The sequence below is a fragment of the Solanum verrucosum genome, unplaced genomic scaffold (assembly GCF_900185275.1).
Source record: "Solanum verrucosum unplaced genomic scaffold, falcon-dt-bn FXZP01000062.1, whole genome shotgun sequence".
NCBI lineage: Eukaryota > Viridiplantae > Streptophyta > Magnoliopsida > Solanales > Solanaceae > Solanum > Solanum verrucosum.
In genome coordinates this window covers 8434192-8459980 of record NW_026020477.1, presented here as the reverse complement: position 1 = coordinate 8459980, position 25789 = coordinate 8434192, and the positions used below count along the sequence as shown (strand labels likewise).

Genomic DNA, 25789 nt, shown 5'->3' with positions numbered 1-25789 from the left:
ATAGGGTAAAGGGTAAAATAGTATTATAAAATATTATGTAAAGATCTAATTGGAAAAATAAATTAAGTAACAATGGGAACACACCAAATCGGTTGTTCCATAAAATAGGGATTTTCATTGTTATGTAACAATGAAAGTTAACAATACAATACGATACATTTTAAGTAACAATCAAAACAAACATTGTAAGTATAGTAACGATACAATACAATACAATGGGTAACAATGATCCAAATAGAGTGTTAATGTAAAAATAATTGTCAACCATGGCTGCAAAAAGTTTTAATACCCTTTTTATATATATATATATATATATATATATATATATATATATATATATATAACTGAATATAGAAAAGATGAGTGGCAGTATTGCATTTTTTAAATCCATAGTATTGTACTAATTTGATATCTTAAGGAAAGCCTAACAAAAGAAATGATTACTAATAGTAATGCTAATGGCCAACAATTATGTCAACAGTAAGCCTTTAATCATATAAAAGGGATATTATACACAAATTACATAGTGTTGAGAGCTAATTACATTTTATTTCTATTTTTTTCAAATGACAAAAATCTCTTAAATTTGGTAGAATCTGGATACATTCCAAAACGTTCCGATACATCGCGTTCCGGTTACGAATACATTCTTCAACATCCCGATACATTACACCTTGATTTCGGATACATCACTCAAAAAATATTTTCTTGTTCTTATTTATTTTTGTCTTTTTATAAAACTTTTTTTTTTATTAAATCAGTTGAGATTTGGAAAACCGCTTATGAAACTCAATTATTTGAAAGTAGAGCCAAAATCTAACTTATATTTCTTTGATTAATGAGGATGAATCTAGCTTTTTACTATAGCTACTATCTCATATTAGTAATGGAATTTGAACTTTCCCTAAAAGAGTAGTTAAACTTTTAATTTTAATTAATAGGAGAGTAAGTGGTATATTGATCCATAGGTCCATATGTCTTTCTACAGGTCGTAGACACCAATCGTAGAACCCAAACTCAATTCAAAATTTCACTAAGTCTAGAGTCTTTTCTACGATCGCTTCCTACGGGTCGTAGAACCTTTCACGAACCGACTTGGTGTTTCATAGGAATTCTTCTAAACTTGACATTTTTTCATTATTCAGACCTTTTCACGAGAGCCTTCCTACTGACCGTAGGACCTTGTATGTAGATGGGCTCATACGAACTGAACTAGTACCAATTTTCTGCAACTTTCGTTTCCAATTCAATTTACCAATTTTTGAAGTGTTCCATAGTCATCCTCCGCCCTAAGAAAATATGCATGTTTAGATATCACATGAACATAATCCTTCATTGTATAGTGAATCAATATATGCATATCTCTAGGAAAATTATATCTTATGTTTTGCTTCGATTTCACATTGTAAAAGTTTTTATGTATCTCCTCAAGTTTTGATATTCATATGAGAATTTCTCGTAATTATGTATTGCAAATACTTTCTTCCCAAATAATAGTTGGCTATCCATGCACAAATGTTAGTTCTTCAATGGGCATTAGGATTGTTGGGGTAACAATAGTTTCTTGTTTTAGAGTGGTAACATGAATTCTTTTGGGTGTAAATGTTATTGGATGGATCTGGGTTTAGGTTGGAATTTCATACCTTCAGAACAATTACGATAAATCAATCTTATCGTGGCACATAATAAATAAAGTCACTAATTATATTTTCAAATGGCCCCCCAAAAATAAGGGCATAATTGGCCTAATACGTTGATGTGGAAGCCTTTTAGAGACAAAATGTAAACAACGGATATTTTGGTACCAAATTCAATAGTACAAGAGCATTTTAGTCCTTCTCCATACTAATAATTCTTAAGAAAGTGAAAAAAGTGCATCTATAAATGACACATCAAGTTGAAATTGAGATATGAATAATATTTGCACAAATTCAAGAGCTAAGAGTATAAAGGAAAAATATATAAATGCATGTTATCTCTTGATATTAAATTCTTAGTATACATGCATTTGAAAATAAAATCATTGCAATTAGAAAGTAACACTAAGATCTTTCTAGTTAGAATTTTAACTTGTGTCAATCACTGAAAATGTCAGTTCCAAATTCAATCGATTGACATAGAAACCAATTAATTCTTTTCCCTCAAATCCCCTTCTCTTAACCACACGTTCTATCCAATCTTCATATAATCCAAAATCTCCATCTATGTCTTTTTTTCAACTTGAAGAGATGGTTAACTTGAGTGTCTTGATCCCAAAGAGGAATCATTACCTCACCTTCTTTCTCTGCTATTACAGCGACTATAGGATCTAGATTTTTGAAGAGGTATTTCATATCACTCTCATTAAATCTTATACCTCTAAAATCCTTCGTCAACCATTTCACCAAAGGAAACTCATTTTCAACCTTACTCTTGCCTTTCTTCCAAAACATTTCATATATTTTAGAATTGAAATCTTACACCTTTATAGTTTGAAAGGTATAGCACCTACTTGTATGTATGATTATGATGTTTGGTGGTATATATAATCCTCTAGTGTATTATTTCGGGTATATATAATCTCTTTAGATAAATAGTTAATCATTACAAAAATTATCCAAATTTTCCATTTTTTTAAAGATCTATAAAAATATTAACAAACGATTACCTCTTTTTAGATTGTAGATGAAATCAAATTAACTGACATTTTCTTTATTCTATTTTGAATCAATAACAGTTATTGTTATTTCCTTATAAGGAAAATTACGTATTTTGCCCTTAGACTTGTCTAGAAAGTCGAGTCAAATTTAAATTTATGGAGATTATTTACCATTTATTCGCGTTCAAAATGTATATTAGTAATTAATCTATCACAGTAAATTCTTTGACGTGTCACATGACTAGTAAAATGGAATTCATGATCAAGTCTCGGGTAGTTTGTCACACCCGAGCCTATACTCTGAACGTGGCTGATACGCAATGCATTACTATCCTGAGCATACCTATAACATGGCATTGGACATGAGCATACATCTAAACATATCAGAAAAATATATTTGAAAGCATTTGAAGAGATAAGTTTCATAAGAATTTTTTTTTTATAACATAAGTCATAGAGATTTAAAATCATTGTCAAATGATATGAAGGTCCAAATGTAACGTAACTATTCATCTATTTATGAACCTCTAAACATAACTGAATAGTTTCATTTGGGACAAGGTCCCTGTAACTCCCCGTATTCTACATTGCTTTGTGGTATAGTTATGGACTCGAATTTCTATGCGACTAGTGACAATAGAATAGGTTTAAAGTGAGATAGTAAAATGTGGTATTTGATGTAAGAGTAAGGAGGTGATGCACCTGCTTGCTTAAAAGTAAAGGACCATATTATTTCTCCAATTTAATAAGTGAAAACGTCTAAAAGGAACCTCTAAAGCACTCAAGCTTATCACATCTCCTTTATCACTTATTCTCCAGAAATTGCTCCCAAGGAAAGCCATAGAAGCTCCAAGAGTTCTGGTCTATAGCTTCACTATTAAAATCTGAAGCAAACCCTTTCTTTTAAAAGTACAAGTTAGTAGAACATATCCCATCTTAAGGAATTCAGGTGAATAATTTGATTTAACATCAAGTTATGGGGGAGAGGACAACCTAAACCTTGAAGAATCCAAGTCTTAGCAAGTAAGGTTTATGTCCAGCAAGGTAAGCTATGGAAATTTTCATCCCTCTCTTGTTCTTGCATTTTTTGTGAAAGCTTTTATGTGTTAATGAAATAAGGAGTGTTGTCTCTATATGGTGTGAGCTTGGAGAAAGGACGTGCTGGTTGGGAAAGCCATGGAGTGGAGTCCCCTTAAATTTTTATTGTGAGCTCGTTTTGAGTAAATGTAATGTTAGTTGGAACTCACGGGATGTTGATTGGAAGTCGTATGTTCATATTGCTATTTCTACATTGTGATGCTTAGGGACTATTTTGTGTATCGTAAAATAAGGGGGTGTGGCTGGATATGTGCAGAGAAGTCATGGGAACTGGTTATACGATAGAATATTGAAAGTGTAGTGATACACCACTTAATTGAGTGTTGCATGAGCTTACTTCCTACCATCCCTTTGTATATTTTTTTCCAAACTTTATGAAGCCCAAGGAGTTTCGGAGGACCATATAAGAAGGATGTATAGTATATGAAAAAAATTAGAGGAGAATGGGTGGGAAGAACACCATTGATGGGATCAATTACAGATTTACTGCCAATTACTATTTTGGTCTGATCAAGTAGCCCAAACTTGTTTATTAGATACTAATGCTAGTTTTATTATTTACTCCATTGTAGATAAATAATCTGAAAGGAAGACGGTTAACTCATTGTAATATTCAAAGTTGTGCAATAAGGTATGTAAGGCTATTCGATTTCCTATTTCTTTGGCATAAATCCAACACTTATATTACAAAAAGTAAGCTTTCTAAGTGCCCTTGGTAGTGACTGATCCATAGTTGCAGTTCCTATTCCTTAGAACATTAAAGTGAGTACTCTAATATGAGTTTACTACTAAATGTGCGTGCTTACTCTACCAAGTATTAGCATGCAATGTTTAAACGTGTTTCATCGTCAAAGTACCCTTGGCACGTATTCCCCTTATATAAATCAAAGTGATCCTAGATTACACATGGTACATATCTTTATATGTTGGATATACAATCTGCCCATTTCAAGCCAACTTCCTTAAATTGTCTATTCCATCAATATGTCATCTTGTCACATGTTCATATGTTCCATTTATTGGTTATTACTCCCATTGTGTTAGACTATTATGTTACCTCACAAGATCCCTACTTGCTCTATTGTACATTTTATATGTACTTACTTGGAATATGTATCCATCCTTAAGTTGAATCTACCTACGTTCTCCCTTGGTTCCACTTTCATGTGTAACTTGTATTTGATATTAGTTAGTGAGTTTTGGCTACCATATAGAGTTCAAATCTCTTGGCTGAATGTTAAATGTCTTCACTTGATATGTGCTTCAATTTAAGATGTCAAAATGCTTATTGAGTCAGATAATCTCCTAAGTATTATGTTGGTGTCACATTTGCTTTCCATGTCATTGTTATTATCGTAAGTTCATATTCACATGTCTTCTACTAGTGGTTCATAGTTCCAAGTCTCAACAATGATTATGACCACCAAAACAACAATCTCAAAAGAGTTATGATCATCAAAAGAATAATCTCAAAAGAGTTATGAACATCAAAACAACAATCTCAAAGATTAAAGAATCTAAGTGAAGCAATTTATGTAATGATGGGTGGCAGCCCAGGGGCAAATGCCTAGCATGGGTCGATCCCAATTGGTATGGAAGGGTGGCAGCTCAGGGAGAAAGCCTAGCATGGGATGATCCCAATTGGTATAGAAGGGTGGCAGCTCAGGGGCGAAAGCCTAGCATGGGCCGATCCTAATTGGTTGAATTATGAGGACAGCATCCCAGGAATTAAATGCCTAGCATGGGTCATCCTCTTCTACCACTGATCAACTGGTCATTTGTATCATATGTCTTATAAAGTTTAGAACGCACAGAAAAGTAAAGAAAAAAATGTAACATACACGATTCCAAAAGTATAAGCAAAGGTGGTCTATAATCCTTACCTATTTGTATTTGGTTTCACTTGAGCTCTCATTTTACATATGGTTGTATTATGCCTTACATATTCAGTACATTCTTTCGTACTGACGTCCCTTATTGGGGACGCTGCATTCCATGTTGCAGGTACAGGTACTCAACTAGTAGATCTCCCACATAGAGACACATGATACTCAGCGGTTGTTGGTGAGATGTAGGTTGATTCGGGGCTTTGCCGAGTCTTTACTATGCGTATTTTGATAGTTGTACAGTCATGAATTCTAGTAGAGGCTTTGTAGACATTTTAAAACTATCATTTGTATTCATAGTTTTACCGTCACATGTATTGGTTTATCTAGTCGACATGTATTGTATATGTAGCTTCTCAGTAGCAAATCTATATGCATAGTAGTTCACTTTCTCGTCATAGGTCACTTGTAAAACATGTGTTCATATGGTACTTGTTTGCCTAACCTAGGGTGGGGTGTGACAGTCCTCGGTATATCTTAAAATCAAATATGACTTTCTAAAATATGTAGACTAAGCCCTAAAAATCGAGAGGGGCTCACCAATAGCAGAAGATATGGAACCTAGCAAATGACTTGATCATGGATCTGTGTATCTAAGTCTGCATCAATAAGAAAATGCAGTGTTCCACACAAAATATTTGTAAGTACATATGAAATTGTACTATATGTAAAATGACGAAATAAAAGATAACGTACATAACAGATCAATAGATACAACTAACATGGTCATAATCGTAAAATATGAAGGTTAAGAGATGACATCATTTTGACTACCTTAAGGATATTTCTTTCATTTTATATTTTAGTTCATTATGAGAGATTAATAGTGTAACCGACATAAACCACCATGTGAGCGCATGAAGTCTGTTCTCATCTTAAATCATCTCATACTTTGTTGAGTATGAACTATATGTATACATATCATATGGATCGATAATTAGCCCTTAGCAGGGGCATAAAGAGTCTCCCGAACCAACTATATGGTCCTTAACCTGCGTCGGTAAATATAGTTTCAATGTTCGTCATTTAAATTTATGCCTTCTCGGTTAACTATTTATCTCCCTTAAGCTCACATGATCATGAAATAGTCTAAAGGCTTATATTCATAGCATTCAACTACCATACTTCATAACTTCAATTCATATCATCATATCACTTTTGAATTCACGAGCGAGATATATCATATCAAAATAATAAAGCTAAAGAATCAGAAAATAGCGTCATAAGGTATCATATTTGAAAATTTTCATAACACATAGTTCTAAGGTTACAACACAAGAATTTTCAAGAATAAAATATTAAGAAATTGTCAAAGAGTTATCAAGAACTCATAACGAAAAACATTAAAATAGTTCCCAAGATAAGAATTTCTTCTTTCAATAAATTTTCATAATTTCATGTAGAAAATTTTAGCAAACTCACGCGAAAAGAATCATCAAGAACTTAAAATACTTTCATAGAGAGTTCTTGGGGTTTTATGAAGATTCAAGAATAATTCAATAATGTGGGGTTTCGTCCTAACCCTAATTCATTCATGAAGGATTCTTTGAAACCATGGAAATGTACTTCATTGGGAAGAAAAAAGTGTTCCCACACGTGAAAATAGCCTTATATATCTTAGTTGTCATGCTCCGAGACTAACCCCTAGATGCGACTTGATGCTTAGACACACGAGTCAGCCCAAGCTAACCTCATGGCATGGTATGACACTAAGACAACATAATAGAACTGAAAGAAGAAGATAAATGAAATAAGTCTATTTAAAAAAGAATCTGAAATAGACAATATCTTAGTTTACATACGCAGAATCTAAATTGACTATCTAAAGCCTCTACTAATATGAGCTACTGGTAAAACCCTCTAACTAAATATAACTATCTCAAAAATGAAAGTAGAATACTATAAGAAGCATAAAAGGACCTCCCTTGGATATATAAGGACTCATCAAAAGCTACAACAAGCTGGCTGGATCTATACTCACCGCAGGCCTGATAATGAGTGTTAGAACCTATATTATCAAACAATAAAGGCTTAAAGTATGAGGTCAGTACTTTGAATGTTCTAAGTAGGAGGAATATGTATAGTAAAATGATATATGAACATACTGAATCTGTAAAAACATGTTGATGTAATGACCAAATAACATAACATAAAGCTGAGATATATTAATATGAAATACATAGTTACAAGGTCATGCAATAACTAATATCATGATTGTGGAAGATACTAATACCTGACATAAACCATGTGAGCTACAATATAGAATGTATTGCCCTCACACTGAAAAATAGGTGTCCAGTACTTGTCATTGTAAGGGGGCTGAAAACTTAGGTAAAGTGGGTCCACTAGCTAATGTCTATCTAAGACAAAATCCTATAGTGACACATTGTTATGAATTTAGGGATTGCTTCTAAAGGGCCACAAACGCTGATCGGAGACCTTTATTCCATAAGGATGCTCGGGTGCTTAATATACCCCTAACTGAAACATGCATAATCTGGAAATAGTAATACTATTATAATAATGAATCATACTAATAATATTTCACTAGTGGGTTCCTTTCACCCATTAAGTCCCTATAATTCAGTTAGATCTTCAGATTTTCATATACTGTTCAGACCTAGGGTTTTCTAGATTTTCAAAATTTATTGTGATTATGGTTCTCTTGATCTAAATAACTTATTTCTCGATAAATTTAGCATAATTCCATGCATATCACTCAGTTCTAGCATGTGTAATTTATCCTAGTTCATGAATTATACTGGCTAAGACAATCAGATCGAAAATCATGCTTCAGATTTCTAATGCCATATTCTCAGTATATAAATGTTGCATTCTCACTTAGCATGCCAATGTTTTGAGCTCTTCAGTATTTAGTGCATTTTAGCTTCATTAATATTCAGTTGGGAGTAGACTTAGCACCGAGTTGGACTAAGGTTCAACGTACCCTTAAAGTCCCAAAACTATGTGCCCGCGTAGGTTTATAAGTCTCCTCAGTTAGGCATCAAATTCAGTGATCACGCCACAGTCATGCCTCTATATCCCTACCAAGGTATATTGGGTCCTCTCGATGAGGCGTATACATCAGACTACACGTTTAACTCACGTGGTTTATGTCGATTAATAGTAGCTCCGACGGTCAGACTCTTAGTGCATTGATCAGGTTTTTAGCAGTTACTTTAGTGTACAGTTCATCATGTTATCTTCATGACTAGTACATGGCCATTGCATCCCGTTCATCTTTCAGTTATACTTCAGTACATATCTATATATTTGTTCAGATTATATCATTGCTCAGTGATGCATTGTTCAACTTAGCATATATATATCTTGCATACGTAGTACATTTCAAGTACTGATGCATACTTTGCTACATTATTTCATGATGTAGGTCCAGGTACTCAATATTCAGATCACGCTTAGTTCGATTTCCAGTCCAAATTCAGCAGCTTTAGTGGTGAGTCCTCATACTTCGAGGACAATAGACATGCTTTACTTTCCAGTCTTTATTTCTAGTTTTCAGTCTTGTTAGAGTTAGCTGGGGGCATGTCCCAACAACTCAATTCAGTTAGAGGTTTTTCATACATAGTAGTAGTTTCAGCTCGAGTTGTTAAGTGTTGTTTCAGTCATCACTAAACTCTTATTATATTTTATATTTTCAAACTAGTTGGGCTTTTCCCCATTTCAGATATCCATTGTTTTAAGCTTCCGCATAGTACATGATTTACTTAGTTATTTTTTAGCATGCTTGTTATATGTTAGACTCAGGGTTAGCTTGGGGTCATTCGTGATCCTAGGTCCCGTGTTACGTTTAGGGGGTAGCCTCAGGATGTGACAGTAAACTTGGAAACAACTAGGGCTGGTCATTTGATTTGTTCAGTTCGATTCGGTTTGCAAATTTCAATTCGATTTTTCGGTTTTCGTTTGGTGAAAATGTAAACCGAAATCGAACTAAAATTAATTCGATTGAGTTCAGTTTTCACAATTTTGGTTCGGTATATTTCAATTCGATTTTTTGATTTGAATATGATCATCTTGGACCCTTCTCTTTTCATCATTATCACTGGACGTTTAAAATTGGATCAATTTTCTTTTTTTAAAAAATAGCTTTATAACTAAACTAATGAACAAGTTTACAATATTATAGATATGTGAAGAAAAAACAAGTGATTTGGTATATTGAAAATTTAGCCAAAATCATCAAAGACTTTTATCCAAAACCAACAAACTTTTTAGAGTTACTGGATTGTCCACATTTGCTACAGAGTTGTGGAAGACACCAAAGTTGACATCGGATCGACATGGTCTTGTGGCGTCGGGGATAGTGGTCTCTACTATGAGTCTGTTGACGATGGTGGTCTTGTGGCATCGACGATGGTTGGGTATTGCGAATTTTGAGATTGGAAATTTTTTATTCACTATTAAGTTTAGGGATTTTATATTTGGGTTGGGCTAAAATTTTAATTTGGGCCCCTTTTTATAGGCTGAATAGGAATTGAGAAATATCTAAATATTTGAGTTGCAATAAAAATTGATTTTTCGGTTAACCGAATTTAATTATTTCCAAATCGAAAACCAAATCAAAAAACTGAAATTTTAAAATATAAAACTGAAATAAAAAAATTAAACCAAAAAATCGAAATCAAAATTTAAAAAAATGCAGTTCGATCGGTTTTAACCAAAATATGCCCAACCCTAGATACAACCAACATACTATCTTTTTGAAAAATATGTTACAACATGTCTTTTTCTTCTTAATTGTTAGGAAAGTAAGGTCATCTTTATTATTATTAGTGGATATTTGTGAGTTCAAGTGCTCACAAAATTATGCTGTGAGATTTTAATATGTTATGTATCAAAATTTTGGTTTAGAATATCCAGATGTGAATAGTTCCATTCAGATGTCTCATGTTGCTTGGTTGATCATTGCATTAATTCTTTGTAACTACATACTATAACCTAACAATAACTATGGTTGAATTTCAAATAACTTGGGGCCGGTGATATGAAACCTAAACAATAGTAATGAATATTCTGAGACAATGAGGAAAAACTTTTATGATGTTAACAGTTTTAGGGTCATTTTTGACATATGCATGATACAACATACTATAATAAAAAAAGAGATTAATGGAAGTTCATAAGAAAGGAGTCGAAGGTCCTCCATTTGAATTTAGTTAATTTTGTTCTTGTATGAACAAGATGTTCCACTTTACATGGGAGTGTTGTTGATCAAGTCTTTTTGGTCTCTTCGTTAATGTCGATGTTCTTTATAACTTTCTGGAATTTAAATAAAATTTCGTTACTTCTGACAAACTATTTACATGGAGATTTTCTTAGACTTCTTTCTTATACTTAAAATCTTTCTATGACTCATAATTTTTGTGCAACAAAAATGAAAATTAGAAAAATATGGCACTTTAAGATTTCGAAGGAACCCTTTGCCTTAAGATAAATTGTTCTTGACAATATAGTGTATGTATCGAAAATACAGATATTACTGACCGAAGAACCAAAAGAGATGCTGGTATAATATGGGGTCTCCCCCTCCAGCGGGATCAGAAAAGGTTGTATTAAAGTTTCGATCGGTTAATAACATGGTAATTGTCCCTGCCAGTACCGGAAGTGATAATAAAAGCCGCGCTTGGAAGATTTCTTTCTCAATCATGAATCCGAGCTTACTACTTGAATCACGAAAGGCGCTTTTCTCACTATCTATTCAATTTAAAATGCTCACTTATGAAATCAAGCTAATAAGGCCAAAAACAGAGCCATATGTAAACTTAATAAAATAGTTTAATCCCATGCAAAGCACGGGTAATTTACGAGAAAATGCCATAAATAGTCTCTTAACTATATGAGTAGGTATGAAATGGTTCCTTTACTATATTTTTGTTGGTTTTAGTTCTTTAACTATTCAAAAACTTATCCATTTTGGTCCTTAACTATACACTTACCAGTTTTAGTCCTTTAGTATTCAAAAACTTATCAGTTTTGGTCCTTTAATTATACACTTACCGATTTTAGTCCTTTAAGTATTCAAAAACTTAGGTCTTTGTCCATTTTTTAAATACAAATAGCTTAGGTTTATACCAACGGAACTCTTAGTGAAGTCAAATCTTTAACCCATTTTTAAAGTTGTTTCTCTACCTCCGCTACTTTTTCTTCAAATTATTTTTATGAAAAGAACAATAACCTCAATGATTCAAAATAAATTCAACGAGAAAAGAAGATATAAATCCTAATTTTATTCAACGAAAGATAAAATCAAGCATATAATTATTGCTAGTGACTTCAATAGTTGTGTTCCCTTCTTTGGCGATTTTCAGTTCATAATCAACGCGAATTTTTTTAATTCTATTTTTCATACAAAAGAAAAATAAGAGATTTGATCTTATTATGCAAATTTCTATACGTAAAATAATATGAATATAATAATAAAATCAATCCATTTTAAAAAAAAAAACTAAAAAAGTTGTATATCTACCATTTTATAAGTTTCAACTTGTGAAAAATTAAACAAATTCCCTTCAATGAAGTCATTGGAGTAAATTTTTTGAATTCAATGGGTAATAATTTTTTTCTTTTTATAGTAAAATTTAGCATATTGAAGTCATTATAGCAATAATATGCCACATTTTATCGTCCGTTGAATGAAATTATGACTTATATTTTTTATCTCCGTGAATTTTATTTTGAATCGTTGAGTTAAGGTTCTTTGCATAAGGGTAATTTGAAGTAAAAGTAGCAGGGAGAGTGAAACAACTGGAAAAATGGCTAAATGATTTAATTTCTCAAGACATGAATTTCATTAATATAAACTTAAGCTATTTGTATAAAAAATGGACAAAAATCAAACCTGATAAATTTTTAAATACTTAAAGGACTAAAACCGATAAATGTATAGTTTAGGGACTAAAACCAATCGATGTATAATTGATAGACTAGTTGAAAGACTGAATCGGACAAAAGTATAATTAATGGACCATTTTACGCCTACTCTCCTATAGTTAAAATACTATTTATGGCATTTTCTCCATAATTTACCTAGAAAGTAAAGTAATATTGAATGAATGTAGATAAGTTTTTGTTTGATCATCTCATAATAACTTAGGATCCTTAAAAAAGATTTGTACTTGAATATTATATATGTACATAAAATTTCAAAAGTAAAAAGTTGTTATTTTACCAAAAATGATTCTAAGAGGGGTAGTTTAGTATTGTACAAGATAATTCAAGATTGGTTAGAGTATACACCCAAAGCATTTATTTTTGTGGATTTTACAGATTTTTGAGTGAGACTTTAACAACCCAACAGATCCTTGAACTCACTCCAACATTCATCTGCCCACAAATTAAGGTTTGTTTATCAGATCTCAATATTTTGTGAAATGGGGAAATAATTCAATTTTGTGCTGTTTCGTGGGGTTTTCTTGATTTTTCCTATAAGGGTTCTTTTGTTTGCGTGGCTTGTGTTAGTGATCTGTGGTAAGTTTCTTGCCTTACCCACATTTTCTTTTGGTTGTTTGTTTCTTGGGTTCATTGGTTTTCCTATATTGTTGCTATTGGGGTTCTCCTGTGTATACCCTTTTTTGTAGAGGTACTTCTTAGTTTTATGGTGTATTGTATGTAAATCTTGAGTTCATTAAAAGGGATTCAAGGTGATTGTTTTCTGTTTCTCAGATAGTGGTGCCTAGAGAATTTTGTTTTGCCAACAATGAACTGATATAGCTCAGTCCCTTTTTCTTTCTTCTGTTTTGAATTTGAATTTGAGTTTCTTGGACGGGATGTGGTGGAACTCGGGTTTTGATTTTTATTATTGTACATTGATTGCATCAATGCTGGGTTGTAAGGTATTGTTTACAAGTAGGTATGGGTGGAATTCTTTCGTTCCGGAAGCTTTGCCTTAATTTCTAGGCTTAGTTGCTTTTGCCTTGTGCTATTGTGGGATTGTTGACCCATGAATTGAAAATGCAGTATGTTGTAATTGGAATGAATTTTCATGTTGTAGGAGGTTTTATGAAATTGTTAATTGTAGATGAGAATTGCTTTTCGCTGAAGTGAATTCTGTACTTTTGCTTCATTGAGCAGCTGCGGATTTAACTGTTAAAGGCTTCATTTTTTTCAATTTTCTAATCAAGGGGTGTAAATAGGTTCAGGATTATGTTTCTTTTTAGTTACCCTTTTGTCTTGACAGACGCTATAATCAGATACCAAGGGAGAATATTATTCAGTATCACATGTTCTATGGAGTGCTTTCTTATGAACAGTATGCATATGATTGATTATTTGGGTGCCACTGTTAGAATCTTTTTGAGCAGAGGGTATAATGGAAACAACGTCTTTACGATGTGATTAAATCATAGACTCAAGACATATTTTCTATCATATTAAAGTATACGTCATCTGTGTCTGTGGTCTATGACAAATTGTTTTACTTCAGAGGGAAATGAATGAAATAATCTGTTTTTGACAGGTTTTGTATAGTTGGAATTTGGTAATGTCTTCTTGAGTTATCTGTTGATTTCTTGCTTTTCTTTTGGTGGGTTTTTGAAGCAAGATAGCTTTTGAGCTTCTGATTCATCCAAAGAAAAACAAAGGGCACCTCATATAACTTTTTATTGTCCCTTATTCTTGATATAGCCCTGGTAGTAGCACCTTTTCTTTTTTGTTGGTAACAAGAAGGAATATAATGATTTTCGACTTTTAAATTCCAAATTTGGAAGACGGTTACATAACTGGACGAGGACAACTAGCAATAATAAGAAATAGTATGTTTTCATATACTGGTAACAGTTAAGGTGCACTTTGTCCATGCATAAATATGAAATACACAAAGCACATTGTTTTGTGGAAGTATGACTCTAGAAAAAAGTTAATGCTGTAAATGTATTACTGTTACACATCTAGAATGTCTCAGTCATGCTTATAGTTCTATTTCTTTTCTTTATTAAGATGCGTAGTGGACCTTTTATTCCAGTTTCTTTATCAATGGGTTTGTGAGTGTGCCTGTATCCTATTATAGGTATCTCTTGACTTGAGGACTACAATTTTTTGGCTTGACATTTTACTGTCTCTTCATATTAGTTCACATACATTATGACCGGAGCCAAAAAGTTTTCATACTCTGTATTAAGATCGTAGGCTGAAATTGCTAGTAAAATGATTGGTTAGTTTTGGAGCTGGCAACTAATCATATACTGAAAGAATGATGTTAAAGAATGGTTGTAAAGCAAAAAGAAGTACTCTTAGTGGTAATTAGTATGACTTAATTCAGGTTGATAAGACGCTAAGTTTCAATAGATCTGATTTCTTTTGGGCCAATTAAGGTTGATTCAACTTCTTACATCTGTATGGACTGATTCAGAAAATTGGAAGTTTAATTTGGTCACTTCAGGAATTAGAGAGACTGAGAGAGAGCTTTATGTTGTGTTCATATTTCGTAATGCATTTTATTCAGTCACCTTGTGAGAAGACGCTGTAGAAGGTCTTGATAAAAAAAAGAAGCTGTAGAAGGAATAGGAGAAGCAGTCTCTACGTATTTTATTGATTTTTGAAATAAATGCTCATTTTCCTAGGATAGTTGTCTACTAGTCGAAAGGTTGAGCAGTTAATTGTAAGCACTCTATGGGGCACTTTTAATAGCCTGCATCTTCGTAGTCATAATACAAATATGGTGGCACAACACTCTTCAGTCCTATGTCTTGTTTCGTTTCTCCAAAATTTTATATGAGGTTTGGATTGTATACGATTTGTTAAGTCAATTTGGCACTGGAAAATGTTTGTACTAATGGATGCTTATTAGAATAGAACACTTACTTTCATGAGTTTCCCTAGTATGTTAGTAATTTGTGACCCTGCATGTCTGGGGAAACAAGTTCTTTGTTTTTTGGCGTAGGATGAGCTTGTGTTCGATGTGGTTGTTGCTAGCTTGTACTGTAATTATTTGGTGAAATTGCAACATGGTTTGTTATATTGGCAAAAGTTGAAAATGTTGCATGTCACCAAAAGTTTTAAGGATTTCTACTAGCAATCATCGCATGTGCATAAATTGATTTATGGTTTCTACACTTCCTTTCCTATCATTGCAACCACAGCATATCACACACAGACACATTTTTTCTCCATATTTTCCTTTGCCATGGACCTTATGTTCTTTGAATTTCCTGGAATGTATCATTGCAGCAAACCGTTTTCACATCTTGAGGCTGCTCAAAGTGAAACATGAGTCTGGCATGTCTGGTGTGCCATAGTGTTGAAAGCCCATCACAGTCCTTCAGAAGTTACTCTGTTTCAAGTTCAGACAATGACGGAAGATGTTCAGCGATTGCCAATTGTTTGATCAAGAAGATATCACTTGGCCACCCCGCTGCAAATGGTGGCATCACAACCTCTAAAGTGACCCCTCAGCCTACTGATACGAGTAATGGCATAACAGGCCCCCCACGGCTTGTCAGAAGCCGTGCTGTGAGGAGGGATATAGTCAGAGACTGGAACTTTGATGAGGTTGCGTTGGAGCGTTAGTCCAGTAACTGCTGGAATGTAGGTGCAGAAGAGACATTATGCTTGCCTTTTAGTGTTAAATCAGATAGAATTTTGAATGCAGTACTTTGAATCTAGTTTTGGGTGCAAATGTCACACTACGGAGGATTTCTATATAAATTATCTGTTGATATTCCCTTTCCTTCTTCCTTTTCATTTTATATGCCAGTGTTTTGGCCAGATATTGAGTTTTATTAATTCCTAGAACTGAAAGAGAATAATAGAGCAACTTTGACAGAAAAATAATCCTATCAAAGTTTAAAGATTGACATGCTAAATTAGTATGAGACCTATTATGATATTTACTTATTGGTTATTGATCGTTATCAACTTAACCATTAAGATTTGACCCAAAAAATATCATTGAAAATCACTTAGAAACAAGGTGACAAACCAAATCAACCATGCACATGAGTTAACATATTGCATTTTGATCTAAAGCAAACACTGTCACATTGTAGAATAACCAAGAGTAGGATTGTTCATGGTTATGATTAAAAAATCAAATTGAACCGCAATCTCAACCAACCGATTAAAAAACCGATATTTGGTTTGGTTTGATTTTAAATTTTGAAAACCGATAATAATTGGTTTGGTTTTTGATTTTACTAAAAAAACAACCAAACCGAACTGATAAATTAGATATATAAATTTTTATAATTATTTAGATATTACTCATAAATAAAATATAAATATTTTGTTAAATTTTAATTAACCTAAGTCTTTAACTTTATCATTTTCTCAAATCACAACACTTTAGCCCAACTATAACAATCCTAATTTAAGTCCATCAAAATCCATTTGTCTTTACCTATCCTACTTCACATAAAATAATCACACTTTCTCTTAATTAAATCACTTTGTTCGTGTAATGATAACTCTAGTATTGTTTAATTGCTTAATTGAACCGACAGTAACTTTTCTGTGGATTGTTCATGTACTAGGTGTTTGTGTCTATCGAGATACGTACGTCCTCAAAAAAATCTATTACTTTCAAACCGAATAAACCAAAAAAACTGAACCAAACCAATAATAACCAAATCGACGGTTATTTTTTTTTTTGTTTGGTTTGATTTTGTTTTAGAAATTTATAAAACCGACTATATTGGTTTGATTTTGATTTTAATAAATTACCGATCCAAACCGAACCACGAACACCCCTAACCAATAGTTTGAGACAACCAAAAATAAAATTATGAAACTAAACTCTAAGTTAAGGACTTTATATACAAAATTGTATAAATATTATTGTTTAATTTACTATCGAATTATCGGTTAACTCATTAAGAAAAAACAAACCTCAAACCGTTAAGAATAGATAATCCAATAATAAAAAATTCAAAATTGTTATCGAAATTGCTAAATAAATAACTTTTTTTTTTAATTTAAAGGGAAAAATGATAAATATATCCCGAACTGTCTTAAATGGTATGCAAATACCCTCCGTCATACTTTTGAGACACTGGTGCCCTTGCCATCCAAAAACTAGAGCATATATACCCTTTATACTAACGAACATACACCTGTAATAATCTTATCCACCGACCCGACATTTATTAAATATCGGATCAACGGAGAAGATTACGCCACTTGTCACTATTTAGTCTTCCGTTAGAGTGAAGGGCATATATGCTCTAGTTTTTGGACGAAAGTGGCACCAATGTCCCAAAAGTATGACGGAGGGTATCTGCATACCATTTACGATAGTTCAGGTATATTTATCCTATTTCCCTAATTTAAATTATCGATTTGAGTTCGATTTTGATATGCACTCCCTCCCTCCCTCCCTCCCATCCAGGTTATAACATGCTGTCACTGGAAATACAGATGGACCACTTTAGGTAAGGGGTGATGAAAACATAAATCCAAATCTTTCCACTATTGGTAATATTTCACAAAATCTATGAAAGTTGTGTTTTTTATTGACAAATTTCCACTAGTAGTAGTATTACTTTATCACTGAAGAATAGAAGTGAAAGGATTCACAAAGAAGATGATACCATTGAAGAACACTGCCACCCGTTCATCATGCAGCATCCCATCTCTCTTCATCTCCCTTTCTATACTCTGCATTCTACCAATCTCTCTTTTCTTCTTCCGTTCTTCTCCAACCCCACTTTCCCTAAACCCACAAATCAACCTTCAAACATCTCCCAATTTCATCAAAGTTTACGTACCAAATCTTCCAAGATCTCTAAACTATGGCTTATTGGAAAATTACTGGGATTTAGATTCAGATTCAAGAATTGGGAGTGAAGTAGACAATCAAATAAGAAAGACCCATATAGGAAAAAGTTCCAAGAATTCCCTTCCTTATCCAGAAAACCCAATAATCAAACAGTACAGTGCTGAGTATTGGATCTTGGGGGATTTGATGTCACCTGAAAAATTAAAACTTGGATCTTTTGCGAAAAGGGTGTTTACTGCTGAGGAAGCTGATGTGATTTTTGTTCCTTTTTTTGCGACATTGAGTGCTGAGATGCAACTGATTGTGAATAAGGGTGTGTTCAGGAAGAAAGAGGGAAATGAGGACTATCAGAGACAGAGAATGGTTGTGGATTATTTGAAGCAAACTGAGGCATGGAAACGCTCTGGTGGTCGTGACCATGTGTTTGTTATTACTGGTAAGTGGTATACATCCTTATATGTCATTGCCTTCGAAATGTTCAGCTGCTGTTCATGTCAGTCATTTTTGTTCAAGACATTTTAGCAGTTTTACCCTGCATCTAGTTCTTTTGTTTATGTAGTTGTATCGAAATCAGAGAATTTAGGCGGAAATGGGAATTTATTACTAGTAGAAATCAATACAACAGTAACTACCTTGACTGAGCAAAATGAAGGAGGAAAGATTTGAAGCTAAAACTCCATTAATGAGCTTGAACTCCTCTGTGATTCTCTGAAAGAATTAAGAAGATGAAGGTGAAGATGAGAAAAGATCGAGAGAGAGGAAGGAGTAGAGAGAAGATATTTTGGGTAGTTGGAATTTTTCCAAATTTAGCATAACCCTTTGAGCCAAGTTAATGTGTGTATTTGTGAGAGTGAATAACACTTAAAACTCAAGTGCTTCCCATGTGCCCCAGTAATATTTGGGTTCATGACATCTTTTCCACGGGACAAGTTAGTCGTTCGCTACCTAAACTACTATCCAATCACTAAGTATACATCTGTAGATGATACATTAATTTCTTGAGGAAATTTGAAGTTATAATTCTTTTCTTAATTGGAGATGATTTGAGATAGAAGTTATAGGAAAATTCTAGATTTGGTAGTTGAGTTGGATTGGAAGATACAAGATGCTACTAAAAAGTACAACAAGAATGATTGCAATTTTGATGGAGAAATTTAGAGTTTGCGGTTGTATTGTTCTGGTGCCACGGATCTGAATTAGCAATTTGATGGGGAATTTGTGATTCATCATAACTATGCTCCGGAGTCTGTTAATCTTTTTAGTTACTGTTTTATTGTGCACCGTTACTTGAAAGATTGGACATCGGGTGTTTCTAGATGAAGCTTGTATAGTTCTTTGTTTATGCATGTGTCTTAACGATTATAGAGACTCCTGGTACCATCGGTACCTTATGCAATAGATGGTATTGAGGTAGAATTTGATCTTTTTGCAATTAGGATAACCATTTGTGGAGGGGTTCCATTCTTCTGTATTTCTTAGTTTTTGGTTTTAGTAACTTCCGAAGTGGAAATAATCTGCATATGAAATTAGGTAGTTTTCCTTTTCTTTATTTTTTCCCCCTGAAATAAAAGAAGGAACTGAGCCAGCAAAGTTTTCTGGATATTCTTTTGTAAATGCTCTTCAAATGGCAGCTGAATGGCTTACCCTCTATAGGTGTTTGAGTTGATGGCTAGCTCACTTAGTGAACATCCTTACCGTTCACCAAGTAGGTGGAGGATTCCAACTTCGTATGTAGCATCTCATTCCTCCTTTTCCTTTTGTCCAACGCCTTGTGTTATGGTAAAAAAATTGAGAAAAGACCAGTATAGCTGCTTCAGCATTGTTGGATGAACGGACATCACTCATTCAACTCTAATTGAAGAAATTAAGGGCATAACTGGTGGAACTGGAAATCTGAATTTAATGAAGATGATTGTCAAGAAATAGGTGGATATTAAGCTTAGACTTTCATTTTTTAGCGTAGATTCAATTGGTTGATGTGTTAGACTGCAGCCGCAATGTAATTCATGAATTCTCATATAATACTTATGTTCAGGGGCAGAGGCAGCATATAATATCCGAACCCCCTCAGCGAAAAATATTACTATTTATACATGGTTAAAATTATTTTTTAGGTATGCATAATAGATGTCAAACCCCCTTCCACTAGTTCGTGTGTTTACTTTTCAAATTTTGAACCCCCTTATTAAAATTTCTAGTTCCGCCACTGCTTATGTTGGCTATTGTACACTGTTTGTATATAGTTATATTCTACATTTACTCATGCTTACAACCTTATCAAACAGTCACTGAAAGATGCTGCTAAAAGTTGCTGATTTCTATGCTTGTCGAATCCAACTTGGACTCTTATATCTTGCAACACAACTTAAAATTCTGTATAAAAATCATCCAGATAGTGGCACTTCTGTTATGTAGAGCTTGCCTTTTTACATCATCAGAAGCTTTCGGATAAGAAAGCTGTCCGATTTTAGGTTTGGTTTTTTTAGATTTTACTGGGGAGCAGCTGAGTTATGTAATATATGCTAAGTCGTAACTATGAGCCTAGAAGAGTTTGATCAGACTTAGTAACAACTGTTCAATTTGTCAAATGTACTTATCCTTAAGTGCTTGAATCTTATAAGGCAAACATAATAAGCGGGGCTCTTGGAGACCTTCTTAAGGGCACGTGGATTTGATAGGGATGTGAAGAGTGATTAATTGACCTAGGTGGAGAAGTGGTTCCCCTACTTGCTTTTTGCATAAACGGGTATGCACTTATGGAGATTCTCCAGGTGAATGTCAGTTCATTCTTCATGGCATATATCTGGTGAAGTGCACTACTATTTTGATGGTATTTTGTTGAATGAGCCATATCTTGCTATTTCAGTCTCCTTCTGTTTTCCACCTATATTATTTAATCCAATGCAGTTGTGATCACCGATTAATTATCCTGCAAACATTTTTCATCACACATCCTTTGCTCCACCTTGAATATTACCCAGTATTCTGTTTCTTTCAGTTGCTTTGTGATTGGCAAAAGTTGTTTGTTGGTATGATGTCAACTCATTATCATGTGCAGTTGCTTAACTGATTTTAGAACTCGTGTATGACCATGAATTGGAAGTAGCAAACAATCCCAAGTTTCTTTTTGTAAGATCGTCTTACCAGCCCTGCTTTTCTATTGACTGTGCGATTGTTCTTTCCCAATTATGTTCTGCCTGAAAACAAATTGGAAGTGGAACAACATCTTAGCATCTTATATTTAGTCTCTGCAATGTCAGGTTATTTTAAAACTTGAAGCATTCTTTGGCAGACCCTGTTGCAATGTGGCATGTGAAGGCTGAGGTTGCTCCAGCAATTCTCCTGGTGGTTGATTTTGGTGGGTGGTACAAGCTTGACTCAAAAGCATCTAATGAGAGCTCATCTGACATGATACACCACACTCAAGTTTCATTGCTGAAGGATGTCATTGTGCCCTATACCCATCTACTTCCTCGTTTGCCCTTATCTGAAAACCAAAAACGAGAAATCCTTCTTTACTTCAAAGGGGCTAAACATAGGCATCGGGTCAGTACTATTTACTTTTTCCAGAAGTCTTGCTACATATAAATTGCAACCTTGCTTCTAATAATTTGTGATATATGATCCATTTTTATGTATAAGTTAGGTCAAACAATTATTTTGTCTTAAACTTGAGGGTTTTTAATTGCTTGTTCACATATGACTGCAGCTCTTTGCAATAATGACACAAACTAATGGAGACAATTTTGTCATTAAATATTAGGTGTTTGTCATCTGATTGATATGACAACATTGTCTTTCATGGATACTATTTTCATCCAAGATATTTTACCTAAGATCATTTCTTAAGACATTCTTCGTTATTTGGTCAGACATAAAGTTGGTGGAATGTAATGGTGGTAGAAGGTGGAACTGGCACGTGGTTCTTGGTGTTTGCTGATGTGTAACTTATATTTGTACATTTGTTGAAAAGAGCAGGTGGAATGAGATGAAAAATGACATGACTTCACAATGTAATTCCAACACTCTGTATGACTTCATAGAGGGAAACAATTTTATAAAAGCTTGGGAGAAAACTAGTAGCTTGAATTATATTAAGGCCTGGTAGAAAACAAGGTCCTTGAATGCAAGGGTGTTGCATAGCGTCAATGAAGTAGGTGAAAATGGGTGATCAGGGTTCTTACCCCAGCAGGGACAACAAACGCTAGGTAATTTTTTTCCCACTTACTTAAGCCGTGGTGGATAGAGTTACTTGGTACTTGTGCTGGTAGGAATTAGCGAAGTACCCAATGGAAAATCAGTCTATTAGATAACCATGCAAAAGTTTTGGTCACTTAAGGATGAAATTGTCTCGTGTAGCTATTTACTGCCTCCTTCTCCCAACTATTACAGACACAAAAAACCCTTTACTTCAATGGAGCCTAAACATAGGCATTGGGTAGTTTGTTGAGTTCTTCCAGACATCCACATAAATATATAGTCTGCTTCCGTCATGCAATCATACTGGGTGTATGATCCATTTTACTTGTGAGTCAAGTCAATTAATCTATTCTTGCACTGGAGCTTCTTCACAAGATTCTGACTGAAACTCCTCTTCATCATCAGATTGTCAGAAAACAATGTATTTGTATTTCAATATGATTGTAATTTCTTGGACTACTGTAAATGAGCTTGCTCTATGTCTAGAAACGTTTTATATGTATAACTAAGTCATTGATTGGTAAAATCATTGTCAGAGTGAAGCACAAAAAGGACCTTCTGTTGTATGCTTATCATTCTTGATTTGGCTACAAGTTGTACAATTTTTATAGACATTTCTGCTCATAAAAGGTCTCTATGTCTAAGATTAAACCATAACATCCCACTTCTTGCTCACCAGACTTTAATCGTCTTGTATTTCTTTGTGCAGGGAGGCATTGTTCGGGAAAAGCTTTGGGACTTGCTAATAAATGAACCCAGAGTAGTGATGGAGGAAGGCTTTCCAAATGCCACTGGAAAGGAGCAGTCTATAAAGGGAATGAGGACTTCAGAGTTCTGCTTGCACCCTGCAGGGGACACACCAACCTCATGCCGACTTTTTGATGCCATTCAAAGTCTTTGTATTCCTGTCATTATTAGTGACAACATCGAGCTCCCATTTGAAGGAATGGTGGATTATTCAAAACTTGCAGTGTTTGTGTCAGTTAGTGATGCACTGCAACCAAGTTGGCTCGTAAACCATCTTAGAAGCTACTCCTATGAGCAAAAAGATAGGTTTCGGCATAATATGGCTGTAGTACAGCCCATTTTTGAGTATGAAAATGGTCAACCAGGTGGTATTGGTCCTATATCTCCAAATGGTGCTATAAATTACATATGGAGAAAGGTTCACCAAAAACTGCCCATGATTAACGAAGCTATCATCCGTGAGAAGAGGAAACCTCCCGGTGTCTCAGTTCCCCTTCGTTGCCATTGTACTTGAGTTTTTAGAGTCTTTTTTCCTTTGTCTTGCTTCAAAAGGTAATATATCATATCATATATGCTTCATACTACAGGAAGGAACTAGTCTAAATCACAGTACACTGAGAAATCATAGTTTTTCATCAAGGCTTTGTTTAGTTTGAGCAATGTGCCTTTCAGAGGAAAGAGGTTGTGGTCCAAAATTATAGTGCAAGTAATTGAGTCTCTTTGTAAACACAAATTCTTAAGAGATTTTGATAAGGTGTGTTATTCAGTTGTACTTGCCTATAATCCTGTTTATTTGGTATGTAAGAAAACTCTCCCTCTTTATTAGAGGAAAATGTGTTTTTAAGGAAAATATTTAAACCAACCAATACCAAATATGAAAAAGTTAGTATTATTTAAAGTGAGAATATTTAAGGTTGAGTAATTCATGTGTGTATGGAAGATGCATATCCCTCAAGACAATGAGACAAGGTTTACATTTGTGAAAAGTAATAAATAAATAAATAGAAGGTGAATAATATATTAAGGAAGATATTTTTGAAAATAAAATAAAATAAAGTAGTTGGCGAAGAATGGAGACTAATCTCAATAATAGGAAATCCGTGAAAATCAAAAGTCTTTTTCCAATGAGAAAAAAAAACACAATTTCCATCTTTCACAGCAAATCTCTCTTCTAATCCTCCCTTTATAATAACTATTTTCTGTGTTTAACTTTATATATTGAACAAAAAATGGGTTATTTCTTTCTTGATTTCTTATTAAGGCAACTTGACAATGAATTACCCTTCAATGAGAGGTAAAAAAAAGGGAAAGGTTGATTTCATGATCAAGCAGGTAAAGCCATACACTAGAAAGAGGTATGTATTCCTTTTCTCTTATAAAATTTAGAAAATTTTCTATGTATGAATGTATGCATCTGTGATTTACCTATCCATACACACATAATCATATGTTTGTGATGCTTGTTATGATTTATCTGTGTTACATGAAGGTTTTCTATTAAGTAATCTCATACTTAGGGGTGTTCACGGGTTGGTTTGGATTGGTCATTGGTCAAAATCAAAACCAAACCAACTTAATCGGTTTTAAAATTATCAAAACCAAACCAAACCAAATATAATATACATTTATCGATTTGGTGATTATCAGTTTCGGTTATTCGGTTATTAACCATACACAAAAATAAAAGAAACAATTCATTTAAAATGTGAAAAAAGCGACAACAATCCATTCAAAACGAGAAATAGTTAGAATGACTTAAATTGCTAAACTTTCAATCACTAAATTTACTATCAATAAAGCTTTAAAATTCACTATATTGGCCTAGAAGGAAGAGACAATAACATTTTCAGTCCCACAAAGAATTGACATAGACACTCATATACATGAAATAAATAAGATAATTGTTTCATCTTGGGATTTTTTGCTTTCAATAAGTAAATTATAAAGAAATTTTAATGAAAATATGTATAAGATCTTTAAAATTGTTTATAAAAATAATATATTAAGTATGTATATTAATAAAATATATGTATATAATTCATCGGTTCGGTTATTTCTTCGGGTTTTTTCGAATAAAACCATAACCAAACCAAATACTCTCGGTTTTCAAAAATCTAAAACCAAACCAAAATAAAATCGATTTTATTTTATCGGTTTGATTTGATTTTTCAGTTTAGAACGATTTTTATCCAAACCGTGAACACCCCTACTCATACTCATAGTGCTTTTACAATGTTTGTTTTGGCTCTCCTATGTTCCTTGCACTCTTTTTGGATGGTTGTTAAAAAGTATTGTTTATAATACATTGTATTGTATTGTACTGTATTGAACAACGTTTGGATAGATTATATCATTCTCCGTTGTTATAAAATATCACACATCAATAATTGCATGATAAACGTATAAGAAAAGTAGAGTACATGTAAAGCTATAATGAAAATGTAGGGTAAATGACACAATAGAATTATTAATTATAAGTAGAAGAAAATA

At 33.5% G+C, this 25789-nt stretch overlaps 2 protein-coding genes across 2 annotated transcripts; both read left to right on the top strand.

Moving 5' to 3' along the window:
* Positions 1 to 15782: 15782 nt before the first annotated feature.
* On the top strand, positions 15783 to 16311 carry LOC125809332 (uncharacterized). Its single transcript, XM_049488989.1, has one exon. It carries the CDS (start codon positions 15847 to 15849, stop codon positions 16144 to 16146), a length of 300 nt encoding a protein of 99 aa, XP_049344946.1. The 5' UTR covers positions 15783 to 15846; the 3' UTR covers positions 16147 to 16311.
* Positions 16312 to 18148: 1837 nt separating this feature from the next.
* Positions 18149 to 24061, top strand: LOC125809369 (probable arabinosyltransferase ARAD1). The gene is made up of 3 exons (XM_049489024.1): positions 18149 to 18788; positions 21645 to 21898; positions 23262 to 24061. The coding sequence occupies exons 1-3, from the start codon at positions 18158 to 18160 to the stop codon at positions 23811 to 23813; spliced, it is 1437 nt and encodes a 478-aa protein (XP_049344981.1). The 5' UTR covers positions 18149 to 18157; the 3' UTR covers positions 23814 to 24061.
* The last annotated feature ends 1728 nt before the right edge of the window (positions 24062 to 25789 follow it).